Genomic DNA, 22,920 nt, shown 5'->3' on the forward strand with positions numbered 1-22,920 from the left:
ATTTAGGCGTTACGGCTTACTTTTGGGTTATCGACAGGACAAAAACACCCCACCAAAAATATTTAGGAAGTATCAATGAGTTGCAATTACTGCGAAGAGTAAATATAAACACTTCTAAACAATTTAAATTACAAATAGGCATATATTATGAATTTATTTTGAATTCAGGGCTTTAAGTAAACCATGCATACTGTAAACTGTGAATTTATGCTGAGTCATCATAGTTAAGGCCCAGGATTTTCTCAATCTTCATGAAAAATTTATAAAACTTCATATTTGAGTTAAATTCTTTAAAATCTCTGAGATAAACCAGATTTTGTGAAATTCTGTATGTTCTATTTTTTGACCCTATATAGGTTGCAATTCTGTAAATACTGACAATGCAATTTCCCATAGGAACTCCCTTTGCGGCTAAAACTGTGACACTTTTACTATGAAGTTTCGTGAAAAATAATATCCCAGAACGGAAAGTTTATATGCACTACTATTTTATTCAAAGGTCAAAATATAGGGCTGTGCGGCATATTTTCAACATTTATATGCCCTGAACTTCTAAGAGTTTAAACTTATACTAAAATTCTATACTACCCTTACCTCCATTTTTGGACCTCCTAAGAATTAAAATTTAGCCGCTACCATGTTTTTCAATACTGGTTACATTCCCAAGTGATGTCTCTATGAGATGAAACACAGAGATCATCAATGGGAACCAGTACGTTAACAAATTAACATACCTATGAATATTAAATATCTCCCCAAAAGAGGCGTGGTTTGAGAAACAGCTGTATTTACAAAGTGCAACCTATAAGTGCTATATTTAGTCTACTCATCAACATCCTGTAATTTATGATATACAAGTAGAGTTTTCCACTTGTGCACACATGTGCCTGAGGTCACTGAGAGATAAAGCATTTGGATACTTGTTTAATTGAAAATTAGCATTTCCAAGTAATTCGATTTAAAATGTAATTAAACATTTTCATAAATAAAAAATACTGAACAAATCTTTAAAGTTCAAATTAATATATTGACAAGGCAGGGATGATCGTATTCAGGTGTTTGTTTTATCTTCTTCGGGCTTGAAAAATGTACTTCAAAATCCAAGATGTTTTCAACTCTCTCAGACGAAAACAATGCACAAAAAAAATTCATTTAAAGTATATTTATCTTGGTTCAACCATGCCTATAGTTTGATGTTACATGTTCAGAATAGGGCATTTGATGTCAAATGAGTTTCTAATAATAAACACATAAAGCTGAGATTTTATTTAAATAGATAAAAATTGAAAGACTGAGATTCTTAAGTTTGCCAAGATATTGATTTTACTATATATATATAACTTATTCTGATAAAAAAAATTCTGATATAAAGTTATACAAAAAAAAAGCAATAATATACAAAGATACAAGTCATGTGTAAATATGTACATGTGTGTGGTAACAATATATAGTAAAACAGGAAAATATGACCTTTAGCATGTTTAGTGTAAAGATCGTGAACATGTAATTGTTGTCTTCTTGACTGAATGTTTTTAGAGAGAATTCATTTTTCTATTTATTATTCTTATTAATTGTTTTAGTTCTTACAGTTTTGACAAGTTTTATTTTAATATTCGATGGAGAATATAACCATGATAACAGTTGACAAAACATTTTTTTTGGTTACATATAAGTGACATTTTTTTCTTATTTAAATGTTTGTAACATTGTTAAGAATCATTAATCAGGTACGATATCCTCTACTAAAGGGCTTCTAAAAGTCTACTAATAAAACACACTAGAGATTTTTCATCTAACATCTTACTATTTCAAAGAAGGAGTCTTAAAGAAACTTACAGACAAATGGTTATATTCCTCCTGCTAATCATAGCTGTTGTATTTGAGCAGACTCAAATACACGGTTGGAAACAATTAGATATAAATAGGGGAACGGGTTTGCTGTAGATTTCAAAGACTCATTTACAATTTGGTAATCTAAAGTTGCCTTTTTTTAAAGAATCTTAATACAACCTAGTATTTCATTCTTTGTTATGGCATACTAAAGGTTAAATGTTGTATTTGGTACTTGTACTTCCGAGTGACGCCTTTCAGCGTCACGAGCCATGTCGCCTTTATTTGCATTCAACTCTTTAAAAAAATGTTATTTATTCTTTACTATGCTAGCTTATGTGGAAGAGCAGTGACATACTTTGCAACGAATACCGGATGTGAAATAAATTAAACGACTAGTTGATTCATTGGTTTTTTGCTGTACGCCGCATCAGCAGCGGCCACCAACTAAAATGAAATGTATACATATACAAAATATCTGAATGCATATATATCATGTCTATGCATGGATTCATGTCGTTGTTGAAATATCATAATCATCTTCTGTTTTTTGTCCAAAGAAATGATCGTAGGTGTCTTCCCTCCCTTCGTCATTTCTTTTGTGACTTCCAGAGTCATAAATAGTATCAACAGCATGGTTGTAAATGTTATCTTCTAATTCTTTGTGACGATTATTTTCCGAATGGTCGTAGACTCCGTCCTCAGATAGAGCATATTGATCCGCATCGCCTATTTTGTTCCCCGTATCATTAACCGGTTTTACAAACTCATAACCTGAAGGAGTGTTAGAACATCGTGTCCGTTTGAAACCTGTCTCGGTTGGATCTAATACTATATAACTGTCTGCTGTTCCAGTATCGTCGTCTATATTCCCATTAATACTTTTTTCAGCTGTCTGATCCACGATCGAATGTTTATTGTCATTTTGCCATTGATTGTCTGATAATGTTGTGTTCCGATGAGTTGCAAATGCATGCGCCTGTACCCTTTCTTTATTTACATTGATGATTTTAGCATGAGCATGTGTACTGTCAACACCACTACTGTTGGCATCATTTTGCACATGTCTGGCATGATTGGCGGTTAGTGGTAAAGCTATGTCTTGAACTCCAATATAGTCATTTGTTCCGAGATTGTTTCTAATTTTTTCTCTTGGTCTGCTCTTGAATGTTTTCCTTAAATATACATTACGTATGGACTTATTTTTGTGTTCAAAATAAATAAATTATGTAAAAATAAGTCCTGTCTGTATAAATTATCAATATAAAAAACATGCGTAAAAAGTAAATTGCTTATATTAGTTCTAATAGCTTAGAAGGTCATTGCTTGCAAACATTAGTTCCACAAGAAAACATCACGCATATAAATTTAATTTCTTTATTACTTAGAATCAAATATTAATTTTAAAAGGATTTGTGCAATATCAAGAATATCATCGTGAACAATTCAAGAAAGGACATTTAGCATCCTTAAAGTACGAACTTTATATAAACGTACCTTCCAACAAGAACAACAATCACAATTACAACGCATGCTAGTAATAAACCACCAATAACCAAGCCGACAACTAAACCTGCAAAATGTTCAAAATATCATATCAAATGGTACCTTTAAGAACAGCATGAAGATATTTGTTTTTTTTTTAATTCAAATCCTTTGTTCTCTTACATGTTTTCTTTTCACAATCTTTAACAAAGAACAATGCTTATTTTGCGTAACTGATATCACTGACGGGTTTTGAAATGTTTAATCGTCCCATTTGTAGTGTATAGTGGAAATTAATAAAAATTGTTTTTCAACTCTTTAAAGTTTCACCTCAAAATTATTTAGTCCAGGACATTTTCATACAATTGAGAGGTTTAGCTAGCTATAAAACCAGGTTTAATCCACCATTTTCTAAACAAGAAAATGCCTGTACCAAGTCAGGAATATGACAGTTGTTATCCATTCGTTTGATGTGTTTGAGCTTTTGATTTTTGCCATTTGCTTAGGGACTTTCCGTTTAGAATTTTCCTCGGAGTTCGGTATTTTGTTATTTTACTTTTTGATATCTTGTGTTGTTGTTACAGTAATTTTATCAAAACTTTAATTTTGATTCTTATAAACGAATTATGATACATGTATGTTATGTCAATTATTAAACATACATATGATAAAGGACATGACTGGTTGAATACTTATGAAAGTCTCATTTTCAAATATTGGAGATTTACCACACTTGTTTTTTTTTGTATCTGTACGTCAATAGTATTTTTTGTTTGTATAATTTTGTGTAATTATTAGTAAGAGAGCAATACAAAGACTTTTTACTTTATTTTGTCACTCAAATAGGTTTTAAAACATTTATAATGAACATTAATGCGCCAAGATAAAACCAACAAACAATTACTTCTTGTACAAAACAGATTAGAACAGTGGTCCAAACCCAATTCGCGTAAAAATCTACCCTATGAGAACATAAGTTTAAGGACATAAAAAGTGTAAAAACTACCCATTTTTTATACTTATTTATTGTTTCTTTTTTATTCTTAGTGTGTTCATTATATTTGGTGGATACTTTACGATAGTAAGACTATGCGTAGGTATGCGTTGTATTTCTTTCTACCGTAGGTTTGTATCTTCAAGTAGACTTTCAATATAGAAAAATAAAAGTTGTACGAGGTCTTTAAACAAAATGTCAATAACAAATGGCAAGCCAGCAATCGTGGACATTTTACGATTAACCAACACCAATTCACTAAAAGAAAATCACCCCCCCCCCCCCCCCATCCCCAAAACAAACGAAAAAAAGTTTACTCAGGTTCAGCGGAGAGATAACATATCCTGTTTCACTATTGAAATTTATGATCTTAATTCTGTGAATGGGTAATTATTTCTTGCCAGCCTATCAGACATTATCAAATGATGTAACAACAATTGACACAGGTAGCATCGAATGCATCTACATGACAGAATTTGATAATGAAAACACAAGTTACCAGGACAACAAAAAGACAAGTCATTCACCGAGTGATACAATTAAGTATATTGAAAGAGAAAATATCTGAAAAAATACAACACAGAATACTAGAGCAAAATCATAAAATTAAAACTGGGTTTAAAAATAAATAAAATAAAAATAAGGACATGTGGTATTATTATCAAAGAGATAACTACATTAACAGGATTAACCGATACCATAGTACTACAATAGGTAAGCCTAACACCTTGAGCAATAATATTTTATATAGTAAGCTATAAGAGGAAACATGTTTGACAAAATGTGAAAAAAATCAAAAGAGAAAACTGTGGTTATATTACTACCAAGAGCAATATGAAAGTGGATATGTGCATAAGCATTTATACTAGTTTATGAAGTATGCGTACATTCACGTGGTCACTTTCTCTAAATGTTTATATTTAATCAAGGCGATCACCATCGGCAAGTACCATATATGAACCGTATGTGTTCTTTGATAATATAACCATTGGTTAACTGCTTACCATAAATAGACTTCATTGTATATGTGTTTCCAATAAGCTATAATGTAATGAAGTCTTTCGCTGTTCTCCGCATTATTAGCAGACTGGTCGTCAGTATGTTTCATTCAAAACCTTTTTTTAATGCACATGTATCATATGCAGAATGTGCGTAACAAGGTCCATCTTTAGTTGTATTTAAACTAGTGTAGCAGTTATTAATGTTTACTTAAAAGATATTTTAGACCACTATAGACCACGCTATAAATGAAGCTTTTCGATGGTCGCAATAGCTGGACGTTTAAACATGACATGTCGTATGGAACTTTACTATGCGACTAAGCTTTCACTTGAGCCTTATCGGATTTTATAACGGACAAGGAGACAATTACATGAAGAGCTGGTACTCCAGACAATTCCTTAAATTTTACAATGACTCCAATGTACAACTGTTTCCGAATAGAATAAACAATTGCTCGACCTTCCCGACAACATAACAGACATATCTAGTCTCAGTAGCTTTTGCTCTTTGTAAGATCAAACTTTTAAAAAAATCCAATACACGATGAAAGATTAAAGAAGCCTTGTGAAGGATAAGATCATTTGACCTTCGACCGACTAATCTAAACAAATCTTAAAACAAATGAAAATTACGAATAAAACTGAAGTGAAGTGATACCTTTGAAATGTGCTTTCGGAGGCGGTCGTAACTTCACTGACCGTTTTGCAATGTTTGTATTATAACGTACTGTTTATTTATTATTTTTATATCGTAGCCATTAACCAGTCGTTGCCTTCTGTTTCGATATTAATAAGTAAGTATGATTTACAAAAACATATCACTGGAATCTAACATTAGTAACTCGACAGGTACCACCGATAAAACTGTTACTGTTCCTGTTTACGATTATATAGTACCAAACCTTATCTATTTCATGACTACAATTTGTAATAGGAACTATTATTTTCAGCCTTTAGTTTTTTGTGCTGTATTTTTGACATTCCGCACTTGTCTGTCTTTAATTCATAGAATAAAGTCTTCTCCCTGATTGACTTTTCCAAACTTTGTTGCATTGGTATTTTAGTGGTTTATTCTTGACTTACATATATAGATTGACATTGCGGGTAAGTTGAGAACAAAACTGGACGACACAAAAGGGGATTTAGAGTATCAAATTGTGAACATTCCATTTGTACGTAGCAACATAATAGCAGCGCTTGCATATGGAAGTATATCTCTCCCAGTTGATACGAAGTACCAAGGCTTATGTTTCCTATCAGGATATCATTGATAGAGTTTCTGCTTATAAGAAATTTATTGAACAAAGGATTCTTAGTGATAAGTTAAAAATTGTGAGGACGCCATTAAGAGTTGATTGACCATTATGTAATATTTGTACCACTTATATGTTCCAATAGTCGTAAGCACAACCTCGTTTTTTTGTGCTCGACTGTGACAACACGTTTGAAACCGAATTTGAACTTACAATGAACAACATTATTGAAGTAGGATCTGTCTACCCTTCTGGAGCAACTGAGATCACTCCAAGTTTTTTTTATTTTTGTATCTCAGTCTTTAATATTCTATGTAATGTTTTGAGTAATTGCTAGTCTTTTCGCAGTTGTTTTTTTTTTGCCACGGTGTTGCCAGTTTCCCTCCGATTTATGGGTTTTGAATGTCCCCTCGTCCTCTTTGTATCTTCCAGCTCTTTTTATTTCAGATAATCTGATGTTCACAAGTAAGACATAATGAACGAAACCAATCTCTACCTGTTGCTGATTTACTTGTAACACTGATATTACTTGTACATGTAACATTGGTATCACTTGTATCACTGGTATCACTGGTATCACTTGTAACACTGGTACCACTTGTAACACGGGTACCACTTGTAACACTGGTATCACTTCTAACACTGGTATCTCTTACTGTAAAGAAATGAATATATATATACTAGTATATCGGCTATAACAATATTTTATCATTGTCTCGGTTATTACATTTGAGTGTAACAAAATTCCGCCTCAAAAGAGAAATTGCTATAGAGTATAAGCTTCCATGTACAAATATTTGAAATATCAAAAAACCTCTCACGTTTGATAAATAATGGTGAAGCATGAAAGAGGGCAACCGGTTTCATACTTTCATATATAACTACGATATAGCACAATGCATGTGTGGACTTAAACCCGATATTAGGATTTTGCAAGGATAAAACATGTAAAAATAAGAAGATGTGGTATGATTGCCAACGAGACTACCATCCACCAGAGACCTAATGACGTAGAAGTTAACAACTATAAGTAACTGTACGGCCTTCAACAATGAACAAAACCCATACCACGTAATAAACTATAAAAGGCCCAGAAATGACAAATGTAAAACAATTTGAACTAGTAAACAAACGGCCTGATTAATGTACAAAACAATAAACGAAAAACAAATATGATAAACAGCAACAAATGATTACCATTGATTACAGGCTCCTCACTAGGCTAGGGACGGACACATACGGATCTAGAAGGTGGCGGGGTTCAATATATATTTTTTGGCGTCAAACCACCCCCCTTATCTGGGACAGTGGTGTAACAGAACAAAATAAAAACAAACTATAACAAAAAAAAAAAACAGCTTAGAAAATCACAGACCGGACATGGTAGGGAATTAATACATTCCAACAACAAATGGAGACACAAAGTACAGATCTGAGAATATATTCAAAGAGCTTATTACAGTGTTGAATTGGTAACCTTTTAGACTAAGTTTATTTAAAGGTTCGATTAGTTTTTTTACTGATGAACTATATTATTCAATACATAGAACACCATTGCAATTTGGAACATAATGAAGATATAAGCCAAGACATGAAACAGACTAAACTGTATCGGTGGCATCCTTCTTTTATTCGGATAGTCGCGTTCAACATTGTATATGTTCTTTGAATTAATTAACGACAGGACATCATCTTTTATATAACATCTACAACACATAAAGTAAAATGGTAAATGCCAGATTCTTCTCATTATTTTTGAAGGTTGAGCTTTAAATGTACTTTTTTTAAATGGTAAAGAATAGTTAAGCAAGAATTTTAAGGTTTTTTTTTTTAATCTAAACAAAATACAGATTTTCATACAAGAAGTTAAAATCAACTGTCTACATGTATCGCCGTCTCTACTGGTTAGTTTTGAAGTACATTGTATATGTATATAGTTGTAGAAAAAGACATTGTCCGTGCAAAAGAGGTCTAGGTCAAATGAACCCTACCAGACGGATATGTTCATCTTAAAATTGTTTAAAACACCAAATATGTAGTTAACCATTTTGAATTTCTGGGTGCTCAATGCTCTTCAACTTCATATGCTATTTGGCCTTTTTAACAATTTTGGTTCGATCGTCACTGATGAGTTTTTTACACACGGAACTCGTGTCTGGCGTACAAAATCTTTAGCCTGATATCTATGTTTAGTGTATTTACAACCACTGGGTCTGCTGATGGATATTTCCTCTTCGAGAGTTTCACCAGCCAAGTAGTCAGCACTTCTGTGTTGACACGTATTATCATTGATACGGTCATAATTATACATGAACTGTTTACAAAACTTTAGAATGTTTGAAAATACTAAGGATGTTCTACCCCAGGAAAAGATTAACTTACCTGTATTTGGCAAAACCTTTCAGTATTTGGACCATCCATGCACTTCGACTTCGTACTTTATTTAGCCTTTTGAACTTTTTAGGTTCGAGAGTCACTGATGAGACAAAACGAGCGTCTGGTGTAAAAAAAAATGTAAGCCTGGTATCTATGATGAGTTTATTTGCATGTTGGTACTGAGAATGGCACTAAATCGCGTAAACTTGAAGTTGACCAATAAACAATGAAAAAGGGGTCAATGTCGGATGAACTCTGGAATTTGCACATACACACTTTTTTATCATTTCATGCATCGAATATAATTAACCTTTCTTTGAGTATAGGTTTGAGAAACGGATTCAACCATTAAAGCTTGAAGTTGACACAAGAACCATGAAAATGAGATCAAGGTTATAAGAACCCTACCAGACAGATATGTATTGACTGATTGATCATTGGTTGCTTAACGTCCAGTGGCAATTATTTCATGCATGTTCAGGACTAGAATATATTAACAATAAATACATGGGTGCCCAGGTGGTATGTTGCATTGAAAAAATGCCTTTCTCCTATATATTTGTTAACACTTTCCAATGTCAGTAAACAATATTGCCTTCATCCAGGTCGACCAACTTTGCAGAACTTTCATATTCACGAAGTTTTAATTTGTTTTCATCCTGGAAATGAATTAAATGTTTGCACTGGACGTTATAAGCAATCGGTTATTTTGAGAGGTTTAAAAAAGTTGGAAAACCGAGATAAGGGCAGGAAATTCTTATACTTATACATCTCGCACAACAAAACAGCACGGGTTTTAATGTCAGACGCCAAGTGTCACGGTTGACCATCTTGTAATACAATGTACCACTCATATCGGTAGTCTTATCGTTCAAACTATGACAAACACTGTAATATATATAGGTGAAAAGATCTTGAAGAGTTCAGCAAACTTTCAAAGTTTATTTCCTGATCATCAGCTTTGTTTGAAATTTAAAAAAAATGGAAAAGAGAGATGACATATTGTGTTTGCTGTCATTTCAAACCCTATGAAAAAACTAGGCTTTCGTGTACGTATTAGTAAGCTATTTAGAATTTTCATTTGGTTACCATCTTTTCGCCAATACTTTTTATTATAAATACGTGATAGCATTAAAAATTGTTGTGAGATCCAACACATATACACCGTGCTTTTTCCAATTAAATGCAAATACTTCTCAAATTATGTAGGAAGCTTGTGAAGTCTGCAAATTTCCCAATTCCAGGTATTTTTCTCGTTTACACACTAATTACAGACATAACAAAATCCAATCTTGAAATCAGAGAAATGTCAAAAACGATTATAACAAATCTGCGTAGGAATTGTAAGAATGTTTTTCTTACTGCATGTACTGGGTTTGTGTATGATTTAAAAGATTTTTAAAGGGGACAGCTCACATTGCATATCTTAAATGTTGGCTCAATCTTTTGTTAATTGTATTATGTGAAACATTTACACTATAATATGAAATTTTTTAAACTAAAATGATTTATTTTATGGTTGGGTTGCTGTTTCCTTGAAGTAACCTCAACATAGCTTTCAGTGTATAATCTATTAAAGGTCCTATATAACACAAAGAATGGTTGTTTAAATCATGACTGGTAATTTCATAAATACTGAAATTCAGAAAAAAATTATCTAGCGTCCACATTTTTTTGTGCAACAACCAGCAACCCAATCACACTAACTGTAATACGATGGCACTCAGCTTTATTCATAAACATCTATTCAAACTGTCTTCATATCAACGCTTGCGCTAGTTATTTCTTGTTGTATCAAAAGAGAAGTAATTGTCATACCTTTCTTGCAGACGGTGTTGCTAATAAAAATATCGTCAACAGCAATTTCACTTTTTTTCCCATTACCACGAGTTGCTCTAAACATAATTCGATATGGGCCGATATTTTTCAATGCCAGTGAATGAAAATGCCATTTATTCCCTTGACTTTGTGATTTGTTCCACAGTTCAATGTTGTGTTCATCTTTCATTTCAAATACTTGTAAGGTGTTGATATGTTTACCATACATGTGATACCAAAATGTCAAACACTGGTATGGACTCGGTTTAATCAAACCAGACTGTAGATCACTTACATAGTTTTCTTTCGACGAACCCTGAGATATCGTGTAAAAATAGGAACCATTTTCTAAAATATATTGGTTTGCTTATAAAGCGATGAAGGTACCAAGGCGCCATATATAAATGTAAAATGTAAAAATATTATAAGAGAGTTCAAAATATGCAAAGGGCGGTCACGAAATAAATGTTACATATGACAAGTGTATTCCGTCTGAATATCTAGGATTACACAAACAAATAATGTGTCATACTAAACAACCAAACGTTTGCTCGGTCTTCTTCATTTTACTTTCCTGAATGCCCATTGAGTTTTTAGTTTTTCGTAATGACGGTGGTGCGAATATATATTTTTTCTACATACACATTCTAAATCATACTGCATAGATAATTGTATTGGACGAAAGAAACATATCTACCTATTGCAACCACAATGCATTAGTCTTTCTTTATATTTGAAATCATGTCGTAACATAAGTTAGTTCAGATGGTTTTTGTGATGATGTTGCTTAGATTTGTTTGCAGAAATGAAATATCAAATTGGAAATGCCTAGCGGAAGGAGAATAAAATATACCAGCACGATCAGAATCCGGATTGGATTTATTTATTTAACTAACATATTTGGTATTCGAGACCAGTTTGGTGAATTATTTGGCATAAGATTACGTCGGATACATAAAGCCTTGATTGTCTAAATTGATTCGTTTACCGTTTTGTATTCCCTTTGTTGAATTTTCATTTTATACACGATTCGTTTTATTTACATTATTTTCCTATGTATACAGTTTTATAACATATCACATGATATTCGAAATGAGACATACATAGGTTTTTCCTCGGTACTGACCGATATATACACATAAGATCTTTTCTGAATGTTTGCTGGTTTAAACCCGCTGCATTTGTTTGCACCTGTCCTAAGTCAGATTCACTCATACCACATCTTCTTATATCTACTGATGCATAAGGTTTTAATTTTTTTTTATTATAATTTCCATTCAAAGTCTGGCATTATTCGTGAATCTCAGATTGGATTGCCCTCGTCGTTGCTCTGCGGGCCTGTTTACTGTAAGGTCTGATGTTGTGTCATTTAAATAATAGTAATATAAATGAAACCCAAAAATAGTATCCGAAAATGAAAAAACTAAAAAAATTAAATACTTATTAAACAAAACAAAAAACTCCCTTCCCCCTTTAAAAATCACACACACATTATTAAAGCTGACGTATGTCATAACGCTGAAAGCACTCCTTACTTTATAGTAAGGTAACATCTGTATATTCATAGCTTCATGATTTTCTAGTTAAAATGTATAAACCATTAATATTCACAGGCTTTGATGTGTCTATGCATGTGTACGTCTTCGGTCAATATAAATCGCAGCGTGTTCACTACCACTGCGGGATATATAAGTAAAGTTGGTCAACCAAAGACTGGAAAATCCTAAATTTTTCTTCTCTGCTGTTTGTTTGTTTTTATTTGTTTTTCATTTATCTATGTTTGCATTTCAACTTTACCAGATGCAGTTGTGTGATCTCTTTCCGGTCCTGTATCAGATTCAGGAGTCTTCCCACTTTGACGTTTCCACTTGTATTTACCATTATCACTTACTAACCAACCACACCCACCATTATCGAAAGTACAACTACTGTTTACAATTCCTGTTAAAGATATAATTTTCCAAATTAACAAAAATAAAATTATTAGCTCCATATTTATGTTATATACTTCTAGTTTTAATACAAGTAGATTGAATGTGTAATACAATCAATGGCAATCGTGCTGTATCAGTCATCCATGATGATATCGAAATCGTTCACGGTTTCAAAGCCTTCATCAAATTCCAAATATGTATAACGTCATGTCATCAATATCAATCACGGTTGAAAAGATTTTATCAAATCCTTTATATGTATGACGTCATGTCATTTATATTAGACACGGTTGCAAAAGCTTTATCAAACCAATAATCTGTATAACGTCATATCACGTGAAAAACAACTACTTCAGGTACATAATAAAGTCTATATGTTACAGTGAATTTGTAAAATCCCTAAAATGACTAGTGATTTTGAATAGGGATTTTACCGAATCCCTAAAAAAATTTCGATTTTTTTTACAGATTCTCTAACTTTATTCAGGGAATTTGTAAAATAATCAATCTTTTTGTTTAAATAATTAATTGAAATTATACAAAAGCTTACAGCAATAACAATCAACATGTTTGGATCAGTTTTTTTCCAGTTTGATTATTACAAGGTGAGCCATATTGAAACAGGAAAAATATGAGGAAGTTGTGGAACGTTTTTGCTAAAGACCTATAAAAAGACAAAACTAGCTCAAATTACTTCCTTGTTCGAAAAGGGGTAAATTTTTAGTGCTCAGTATGTAACTTTTGGGAAGTATAAAAGAAACTATATTTAAGGTGGTACCCAACACCTTGACTAATATTAATTTGGCTCGTTTAATTTTCATAAAATTTTGACAAAATGTTTACTTTGACCCTTTGACAAAAATATAAAAATTTCAAAAAATTAGAACCAACCACTTTATCAGAAAAATTTCATTGGTTATATAGCAGTTTGACAAACACTAATTTTGATCATTGAGAAGCTTAATATTTCTTTACAATACAACGTAATTAAAACGTTTAGCTGATTTTTACAGAGTTATCTCCCTGTAGTGTTAGGTACCACCTTAAACAAATTATTCACCTATGCATGATTATGAAATGGATACGTGCCTATAGTCATTGAATAGGCATGGATTTAGTAAATAGTGGGAAAAGTGTATGAGGTTTTGTTATTACAACGTCTGTTAATGGCATCCGTCTGTATTTCTGTCAGATTACACTGCTTATATTCTGAATATGATGTTGCTCATTGCTCTACAGTTCAATAAACTATTGTGATTGTCTTGCTCCCTGCAAAACTGATTATACTTGAGTCGCTCATGAAGGTATTTTCTTGAAAACCGGCTTTGGAAAGATTGATATATCGATTTTTAATATATTTAATTCGGTTTTTTTTCAGTCGTAACGAATTAGTTAGTTTTACAGCGCTTATCCGCGTTTGATTTTTAATATATTTATTACATGTTGTAAATGTTAATATCGTCAATTCGTGCGCATTTATAAAAAAAGTATTTGTATTATTGTGTTTAAATGATTTATATTAAAATAAGGACATGTGGTATGATGCCAATTGATGAGGCAACTATCCACCAGAGATCAAACTACATGAATAGTTGATAATAGTTTTGTAATTAACAAAACGGACGATTTTTTCTCTCTGTATAATATAAAAATAAGAAGATGAGGTATGATTTCAAATGAGACAACTCTTCACCAGAGACCAAATGTCGTAGACATTAACAATTATAGGTCCCCGTAGAACATTCAACAATGAGCAAAACCCATACCGCACAGTAACTCTATGAATGGCCATGAACAACCTCGTTCGTAACCATATTGCACTAGAAAAACTAGCTAAATGTATAAATGGAGACATATTATCATGTTAGCAAATTGCTATGATATAATCTCAATTAAGAAATCATAGTACGCATGTTATATGAGCAACATTTTCTATTCCTGGTACTTGCAAAGTTATTGAAAATAAATCTAGTAACAATAAATAAACAATGACTTTCTGCATTTTATCCTCGTTTCTTCAACCTAAAGATAAAATGAGGAAGATAAATGTATACTGAAGTGGATACAAATACTTTAATTAAATGTATTATAATATCAAGGCACACTAATTTGTCAATACAATTTATTGATGTACATGTATAAAATAGGCTATTTTAGACTTTAAAAAACTGCAGTCAGAAACATATCCTAAGTTTAAATGATAACTGAACTTTAGTAAATTTCTGTTTTTTCGAATAAGTTTGACATAATTTTTCTTATCAAACATCTACAATCAAAGGTCAAAAGTGTTTCATCATTTGGAAACTCTGCTACATATTTCATATAAAAACGCATTTAAAAAAAATCTACTCTGACTAGTTATTTTTTGTCCGAATTGAATGAAATGTTTTCCAGTAAATACAAAAATGTCTGCAGTTGCTTTTAATAATTAGGTCTTTCCACTTTTCTGTGGAAAGACCTATTGTATTTGTTCTGATTATTATTAGGTCTTTCCACTTTTCTGTGAAAAGACCTATTGTATTTGTTCTGATTATTATTTTTTTTTTCTTCCGCCAAATTTTTAAATTTTTGTTTCGCAATATGTCGCTTAGATATTTCGTACATTGTATCGTACAGTTTATGCGCTTTTAAATTTCACCCTGCTAAGCCGAACAAGTTTCTTTGTAAGAGTTATCTCCCTATTCACTGTTTATCATGTGATTGCATCTCCTTCGTAACAAAGAAAGATATCGACAAAATTCATTTTACAAATTGCTCGTTACATCTTCAGGAATTTTTGGCTAATTTGGATCGAAGCGATCCAGTGAGATCTTATAGGAGTTATCTGCCTTTACCAAATAAATTTGTCGTTATGTTTTTGTAACACATGAATCGTAAGCCTTATAAAAAATTTGACCAAAATGTTAGTCGCGACATGATATAACTGGAAAATTTTTATCGAAATTGTACGCATCATTGTTTTAGGGGTTCCATGCCACTGAAACGGTAAAATGAACAAAATGAACTTATTATAGCCCCAAACTTTGCAACTATCATGTTTTCTTTTTTTCTTTCTATTTGGAGGAATCCCATTTCGCCTTGAAGTTAAGTCCTGTACATTTTACTGTAAAAATGCAATCCTTCTTATAAACAAACTTCTTAAATAGAAATTCATCCCTGCAAAAATCTGCTCCAATTCATGTGTTTTCTGAAATAAATCGATGAACGATTTGTTAAATTACTAAAATAACAGCATTATGTTTGTGTGAATGTATTGAACGACAATAGGTAACCTGTAAAATATAAAATGAATCAAGAAAAAAAGTTCCCGATAGGCGCGGTCCGCTTGATTGAGAAATAAAATTCAATGACGTAGAAATTGCTCCCAAATTCGTAAATATTGCTGAATTCCTACAATCAAATTTCTAAACATGCATTAAAATACAAATCTGTGCTCCCGTAAAGATGTGTACGTAAGATGCATGCATGATCCGTCATCAATGACCTGTAAATAATAAAACCAATAGTGATCGTGTTTCTTCGATCAATACACATGTGCCCTGTAACGGTCTCCCCTGAAAAGAAATTAATATTCAGACTATATATATATATATATATATTTGAGCGTCACGTGACTTCAAAACACCCTCGCGCGCGCGGCCCTAAAATTAGAATAAAACATTCCATATCCAAATATAGAAAGTGAAACTTCCAAGACAAAATGTTACTCTGTTTTTTCCTACAAGGTCAAACAAAATGCACTCACAACACATAAAAGAAACCATGAAGTACGAGTCCGTTTGGGAGTGCAGGATGTATAAGTACGCAGCCACGTCGTCGGTCAGAATATTGACTTTAAGTCTTAGGCCTCGCTAAGAGAGAGAGTGTAATGCTAAATTTCAATCAATCAATCAATCAATCAATCAATCAATCAATTATTCAATCAATCAATCAACCAACCAACCAACCAACTAATCAATAAATCTGTTTAATACGGGGTCTAAGATCGCATTTGTTTCTTTTTCGCTTGTTCCAAGAGACCCTATCCCATGTGTTTAATTAATATGTCAGTCAACCAACCAACCAACCAACCAATCAACCAACCAACCAATCAATCAATCAAAAAAGTCAATTAATCATGTTTCGGAGGGGAAAGATTTATATTTATTAGGTCTTTCCACTTTTCTGTGGAAAAGACCTATTGTATTTGTTCTGATGATTATTTTTTTCTTCTTCCGCCACTTTTTTTCTTGCGGGGTATTGTGGTTTTACAAGATGACGCTTAGATTTTTTGCATATTATATCGAACAGCTTTTGCGCTTTTGAAATTGACCCTGCTTAACCGAATACTTTTCTTTATAGGAGTTATCTCCCCTAACACTGTTTTCCTTGTGAGTGCATCTCCTTCGTAACTGTAAAAGAAAGCGACAAATTTATTTTACCAAATTGCTCGTTATATCCTCAGGATGATTTGTCCAATTTTGACGGAAGCGATACGAAAACTCCATATGAGAGTTATTTCCCCTTCTGTATTTGACATAAGGGATATATAAATATATATCATGGTTGTTAAGTGATAGAGACCTAAGGCATATTGATTTGAGGTTTTTGGTTCATTTAAATGAAATTGAGGCCAAGGTCAAAGGTCAAGGTCATATTCTAAATTTTGACTTTTCCTTGTTATTTGATCTTCTCTATCACTTTTAAAGATATATGTTAAAGAACTAGTGCAATATGTTTGCCTAATTGTGATTAAGATATGATACATTTGGTCTGAAACAATCCAATGACATCTTATCGGAGTTATTGTCCCTGAAATGATTAAATTTAAGGTTAATTGATTATTACTCCAACTTGGTACATGATAAAGCCATATGGTCTTTTGCAAACTGTTGGTTGACAAATGACCTTGAAAAATATCAACCGGAAGTGACCTTGAGTAAACCGGAAGTAGCCATTTTTGCACTTATTTCATGGAAAAGTACCTAGAAACTATATATTTTTTAAATATGCATACATCAACCTATCATTTGAGACCGGAAGTGACCTTAACTAAACGGGAAGTACCTAATATCTCCCTTATTACAGGCAAAAGTATATAGAAACCATATATTTTAGGAATCAGTGTAAATAAAGCCGTTATGTGAGACCGGAAGCGACATTTTTTAAACCGGAAGTTGACAATTATCTCCCTTATTTCAGGCAAAAATATAAAGTAACATTTGTTTATTTAATCAGTATGAAGAAACCTATGCTTGGACGCCAATAGTAACTTTGAGTAAACAGGAAGTAACTTCTCATCAATAAATTAGAAAATTGATGTGGAAAGACCTTCAATTGTTCTCTGAACAATTGGTTTTTAATTATTATTTTTTTTATTTTTTTTTTTTATTCTTCCGCCAAACCCTTTTCTTGCGGTATAAAGTTGTTTCGCAAGATGTCGCTTAGATATTTTGGATATTATATCGAACAGTAATTGCGCTTTTAAAACTTATCTCGTTAAGGCGAATACTTTTTTATTGTAAGAGTTATCTCCCCAAACACTGTTTTTCTTGTGAGTGTATCTCCTCCGTAACCAAAAAAGATAACGACAAAATTCTTTTTCATATTTGTTCGTTACATCATCAGAAATTTTTAGCTGATTTGGATCGAAGCGATCCGGTGAAATTTTATAGGAGTTATTTACCTTTATCAAATAAATTTGCCGTTATGATTTTGTAACTCATAAACCGTAAGCCGTATAAACCTATAGTCTTTTTATTTGAGGTCCTTGGGTCCTAACTTAAAAAATGATGTCAAAGTCACAGGTCAAGTTCAGGTTCTTAAATTTTGTCTTTTGCTTATTTTTGCATTTTCTCTGATATTTTTAACGGTATATATAAAAGAACTAGTGCAAAATGTTTGCTATATTGTGATGAAGATATGATACATTTGGTCTCAAACAATCCAGTGACATCTCATAGGAGTTATTGCCCCTGAAATGTTTTATTTTAAGGTAAATTGATTATTACTTCAGATTTGTACATGATAAAGCAAGTAGGTCTTTTACAAAATGTTAAGTGACATGTGACCTTGAAAAATATCAACCGGAAGTGGCCTTGTGTGAACCGGAAGTAGTCATTTTTGCACTTATTTAATGGAAAAATACCTAGAAACCATATATTTTTCAAATGGGCATACATAAACCTATCATTTGAGACCGGAAGGGACATTTCTAAAACCGGAAGTAGCAAATTATTTCCTTATTACAGGCATAAGTATATACAAACTATATATTTTTGGAATCAGTCAGAATAAAGCTATCATTTGAGACCGGAATTGACATATTCTAAACCGGAAGTAGCCATTTATCTCCCTTATACAGGCAAAAGTATATATAAACCATTTATTTTTGGAATCAGTGTAAATACAGCTATCATATGAGACCAAAAATGACATTTTCTAAACCGGAAGTTGGCAATTATCTCCCTTATTTCAGGCAAAAGTTTATAGAAACCACAAATTTATTGAATCAGTATGAAGAAACCTATGATTGGACGCCAAAAGTAGCTTCGAGTAAACCAGAAGTAGCTTCTTATCAATTATTTAGAAAATTGATGTGAAAAGAGAACAATTGGTTTTTAATTATTATTTTTTCTTCTTCTTCCGCCAAACCCTTTTTCTTGCGGTATAAATTTGTTTCGCAAGATGTCGCTTAGATATTTTGGATATTATATCGAACAGTTATTGAGCTTTTGCAACTCACCTTTTTTTAGCAGAAGACTTTTCATTGTTAGAGTTATCTCCCCAAACACTTTTTTTTTGTGAGTGTTTCTCCTCCATAACCAAAAAAAGATAACAACAAAATTCTTTTTCATATTTGTTCATTACATCCTCAGGAATTTTTGGCTGATTTGGATCGAAACGATCTGGTGAAATCTTATATGAGTAATCTACCTTTATGTTTTTGTATCTCATAAACTAGTAGTAGTATAAAACTAGTCTTTTTATTTGAGGTCATTGGGTCCTAACTAAGAAAATGAGGTCAAGGTCAAAGGTCAAGGTCATGTTCTCAATTTTGACTTTTGCTTGTTTTTGCATTTTCTCTGACACTTTTAAAGTTATATATAAAAGAACCAGTGCAAAATGTTTGCTTCATAGTGGTGAAGATATGATATATTTGGCCTGAAACAATCCAATGATATCTTATAGGAGTTATTGCCCCTTAATATTTTATTTTAAGGTAAACTGATTATTACTTCAGATTGGTACATGATAAAGCCATAAGATCTTTTGCAAAATGTTGGGTGACATATGACCTTGAAAAATATTAACCGGAAGTAACCTTGAGTAAACCGGAAGAAGTCATGTTTGCATACACTTTATAGAAAAGTACCTAGAAACCATATATATTTTTAATTGGCATACATAAACCTATAATACCTATCATTTGAGACCGAAAGTGACATTTTATAAACCGAAAGTAGCAAATTATTTCCATATTACAGGCATAAGTATATACAAACTATGTATTTTTGGAAATAGTGTGAATAAAGCTATCATTTAAGACCGGAAGTGACATTTTCTAAACCGGGAGTTGGCAATTATCTCCCTTATTTCAGGCAAAAGTATATAGAAACGATATATTTATTGATCATTATGAAGAAATCTATGATTGGATGCCAAAAGTAACTTTGAGTAAACCGGAATTAGCTCCTTATCAATTATTTAGAAAATTGATGTGGAAAGACCTTCAATTGTTCTCTGAACAATTGGTTTTTAATTATGAAATATATTTATGATTTATACTTTTAAGAAAATCACTGTTTATAAACCAATGTGAATGTCTGAACGACATTTTTTTTACAGTTGCATTTAACTTTTAAGAACATAGAAATAGATGAAAATAATCCAAAAAGAACAACTAAGTCGTTTCTAATCTTTTCAAATACAGAGTTTAATTTCTATTGTTTAATTTCAACTAAATATACGACCGTCATAGTATCTTTGAGGTAAATGACGTCAATAAATATTCCATTGCTTTGAGTTTTGTAAAGTGTGTATGATGATTCTGTGTTTCGTAGTTAATTAAAAAAGCTTTTTCCTTCCTTTCCAATGAATATTTAATCAAATTTGAGCAATTAATAAGATAAATAATCTGTTCGCTTTGTTAGATATCGAACGATTCATCTGCTATGGTGCAACTAGTCAATGTTCCCTTAAGATCATACATATCTTTTAGTAATATGATTTCTATGTTAAGTATTTCAACCGTGCCAGTTTTTGCACGGAATTGCGAGTATACTATGATGATGTGTTATTTGGATATGTTTAATTATACCTGTGTTTTGTTAAGAGATATGCAGCTACATATGTACCTCTTTAGTTTAATTCAAACTATGAAAAGAACATAACAATGATAATGACTAAAATTAATTGCAGATGTTCTTATGTTTTGCTGTTACACCACCGTCGCAGGTTAGAGGAGCCTTTCAAAGGAAGGAGCCTATTAATCAGTGAATGTGATTGGTTGCTGTTTGTCATGTTTGTTTGTTATTGTTTTGTCATAAAACAAGCTGTTGGTTCTATCATTTGAATTGTTTCATATTTTGTCATATCGGGTCCTATTATAGCTAATTGTACGTTATGAAGGTCGTATGGTGACTTTTGTTACATGCATTCAAATTCGCTTCGTTTGGATTCTGGTGGGTACTTGAATCATTTGAAATTATTTCATATATCCTTATCTTATATTCAACAGGTATTGTAAGTACCAAAACTGTTACACTAGTCTTCATATAAATTTGGATTGATATATGCAATAACTAATTTTGTAAATGAACGTGAGTTTAAACTTTTTGCTATTCTTAGAAACGAAAATGAAAACGCGGGATGTGTCAAAGATACAACAACCCGACACAAGAGCAGAAAACAGCCCAAGACCACCAATGAGTCTTCATCGCAGCGAGAAAATCCCGCATCCGGAGGTTTACAAGTTCAGCAAAATGGACGCCACATTAAACTCCAAAACATACAAATGAATCAAAAGTAAAATTACACAGAAGACTAACAAAGGCTAGAGGTCCTCACTTGGGAAACTCGCAAAAATGTGTCGGATTAACCATGTTCTGTGAGATCTCAACCCTCCTCTATACCTCTAGCGAATGTAGAATAAACACACACACAGCAATATGCAAAGTAAAACTTAGTTTAAAATAAGTCCGAGTCTGATGTAAGAATAGGTAACAAAAGAAACAAAGTAAAATGACAATGATCCACTTTAAATTAACAAAGGACTACTAGCAGTCACTGACATGCCCTCTCCAGACCTCCATTACACTGACCAAAAGAGTATGTCTTCATCATATGAAAATCAACCACAATCCTTCCCGTTAGTATCATGTATGACATCATAAATTATACGAGAATAACACAATCTGTATCATGCCAACAACTGGTTTTAAAATAATTGTGTTTATTCCCGATGCAAAAACCCTGTGAGTGAATCGATATTATTTTTTCAAAGTGCTATCTTTACGACTTAACAACAGTATCGTAACTATATATCTTTTGTGAATAAGTCTGTTTAAAGTTGTGGTTAGATTTTGAGATGAATGGCGACATTTTTGTGCTTTGTATAGAATATTACCATTAAATGATTGGTATTGGAACAAAGCAGATCAAAAGAGCACTTACCCGATATTGCATTTACATAAATCACTAAAATGATGACTAATTCCGATGCTAATAACATCATAAAGACATTCTTGAGCGTTTTGTTATTTTTGTTTTATAATCAAGGAAGTTAACAGTCATTTAGGTCAGTTTAAATATACTTTTATTCAGGTTCATCGTGTGTTATTTAACTAGATAAACTAGTATTTCTAATTCAGATTTACTGTTGAGTAAATTCATCATTTTGAATATACTTTTTTATATTATATATGGAAGAGACTTATATTAATTTAATTTGTATTGAATTTGTAAAGGCATTTATACAAATCAAAATTAGGCAAAAATAGGACTAACCAAGTCAATCATCAGAAGTCGATGACAGATAGTAAATATGAATATCCCAAAGACTAAATAATTAGAATTATTCACCATTTTAGCAATATATATTTATGTTTAACTTAAAGAGTTATTCAACCCAAAACATTGCTGTTGGACTCCTTTTTGAAAGGATTTAGCAGATTTTTGAATTATTTTCTCTCAAAAACTTGTGACAAAAGGACATTCAGAACCATATTATAGTACATTTATGTTGTATG

The 22,920-nt window shown here is 32.1% G+C and overlaps 1 protein-coding gene across 2 annotated transcripts; it reads right to left on the reverse strand.

The window, feature by feature from the left end:
- Positions 1-1,147: 1,147 nt before the first annotated feature.
- Positions 1,148-22,459, reverse strand: LOC127710085 (uncharacterized). Of its 2 annotated transcripts, XM_052215830.1 has the most exons (6): positions 22,346-22,459; positions 12,555-12,698; positions 10,758-11,105; positions 7,060-7,218; positions 3,328-3,403; positions 1,148-3,005 (listed from the first exon to the last, which is right to left on the reverse strand). In XM_052215830.1, exons 1-6 carry the CDS (start codon positions 22,404-22,406, stop codon positions 2,342-2,344), a joined length of 1,452 nt encoding a protein of 483 aa, XP_052071790.1. In that variant the 5' UTR covers positions 22,407-22,459; the 3' UTR covers positions 1,148-2,341. The 2 variants fall into 2 exon arrangements, with proteins under 2 accessions (XP_052071790.1, XP_052071791.1); XM_052215831.1 differs by lacking the exon at positions 10,758-11,105.
- Between the last annotated feature and the right edge of the window lie 461 nt (positions 22,460-22,920).

The sequence above is a fragment of the Mytilus californianus genome, unplaced genomic scaffold, assembly GCF_021869535.1.
Source record: "Mytilus californianus isolate M0D057914Y unplaced genomic scaffold, xbMytCali1.0.p SCAF_7, whole genome shotgun sequence".
NCBI lineage: Eukaryota > Metazoa > Mollusca > Bivalvia > Mytilida > Mytilidae > Mytilus > Mytilus californianus.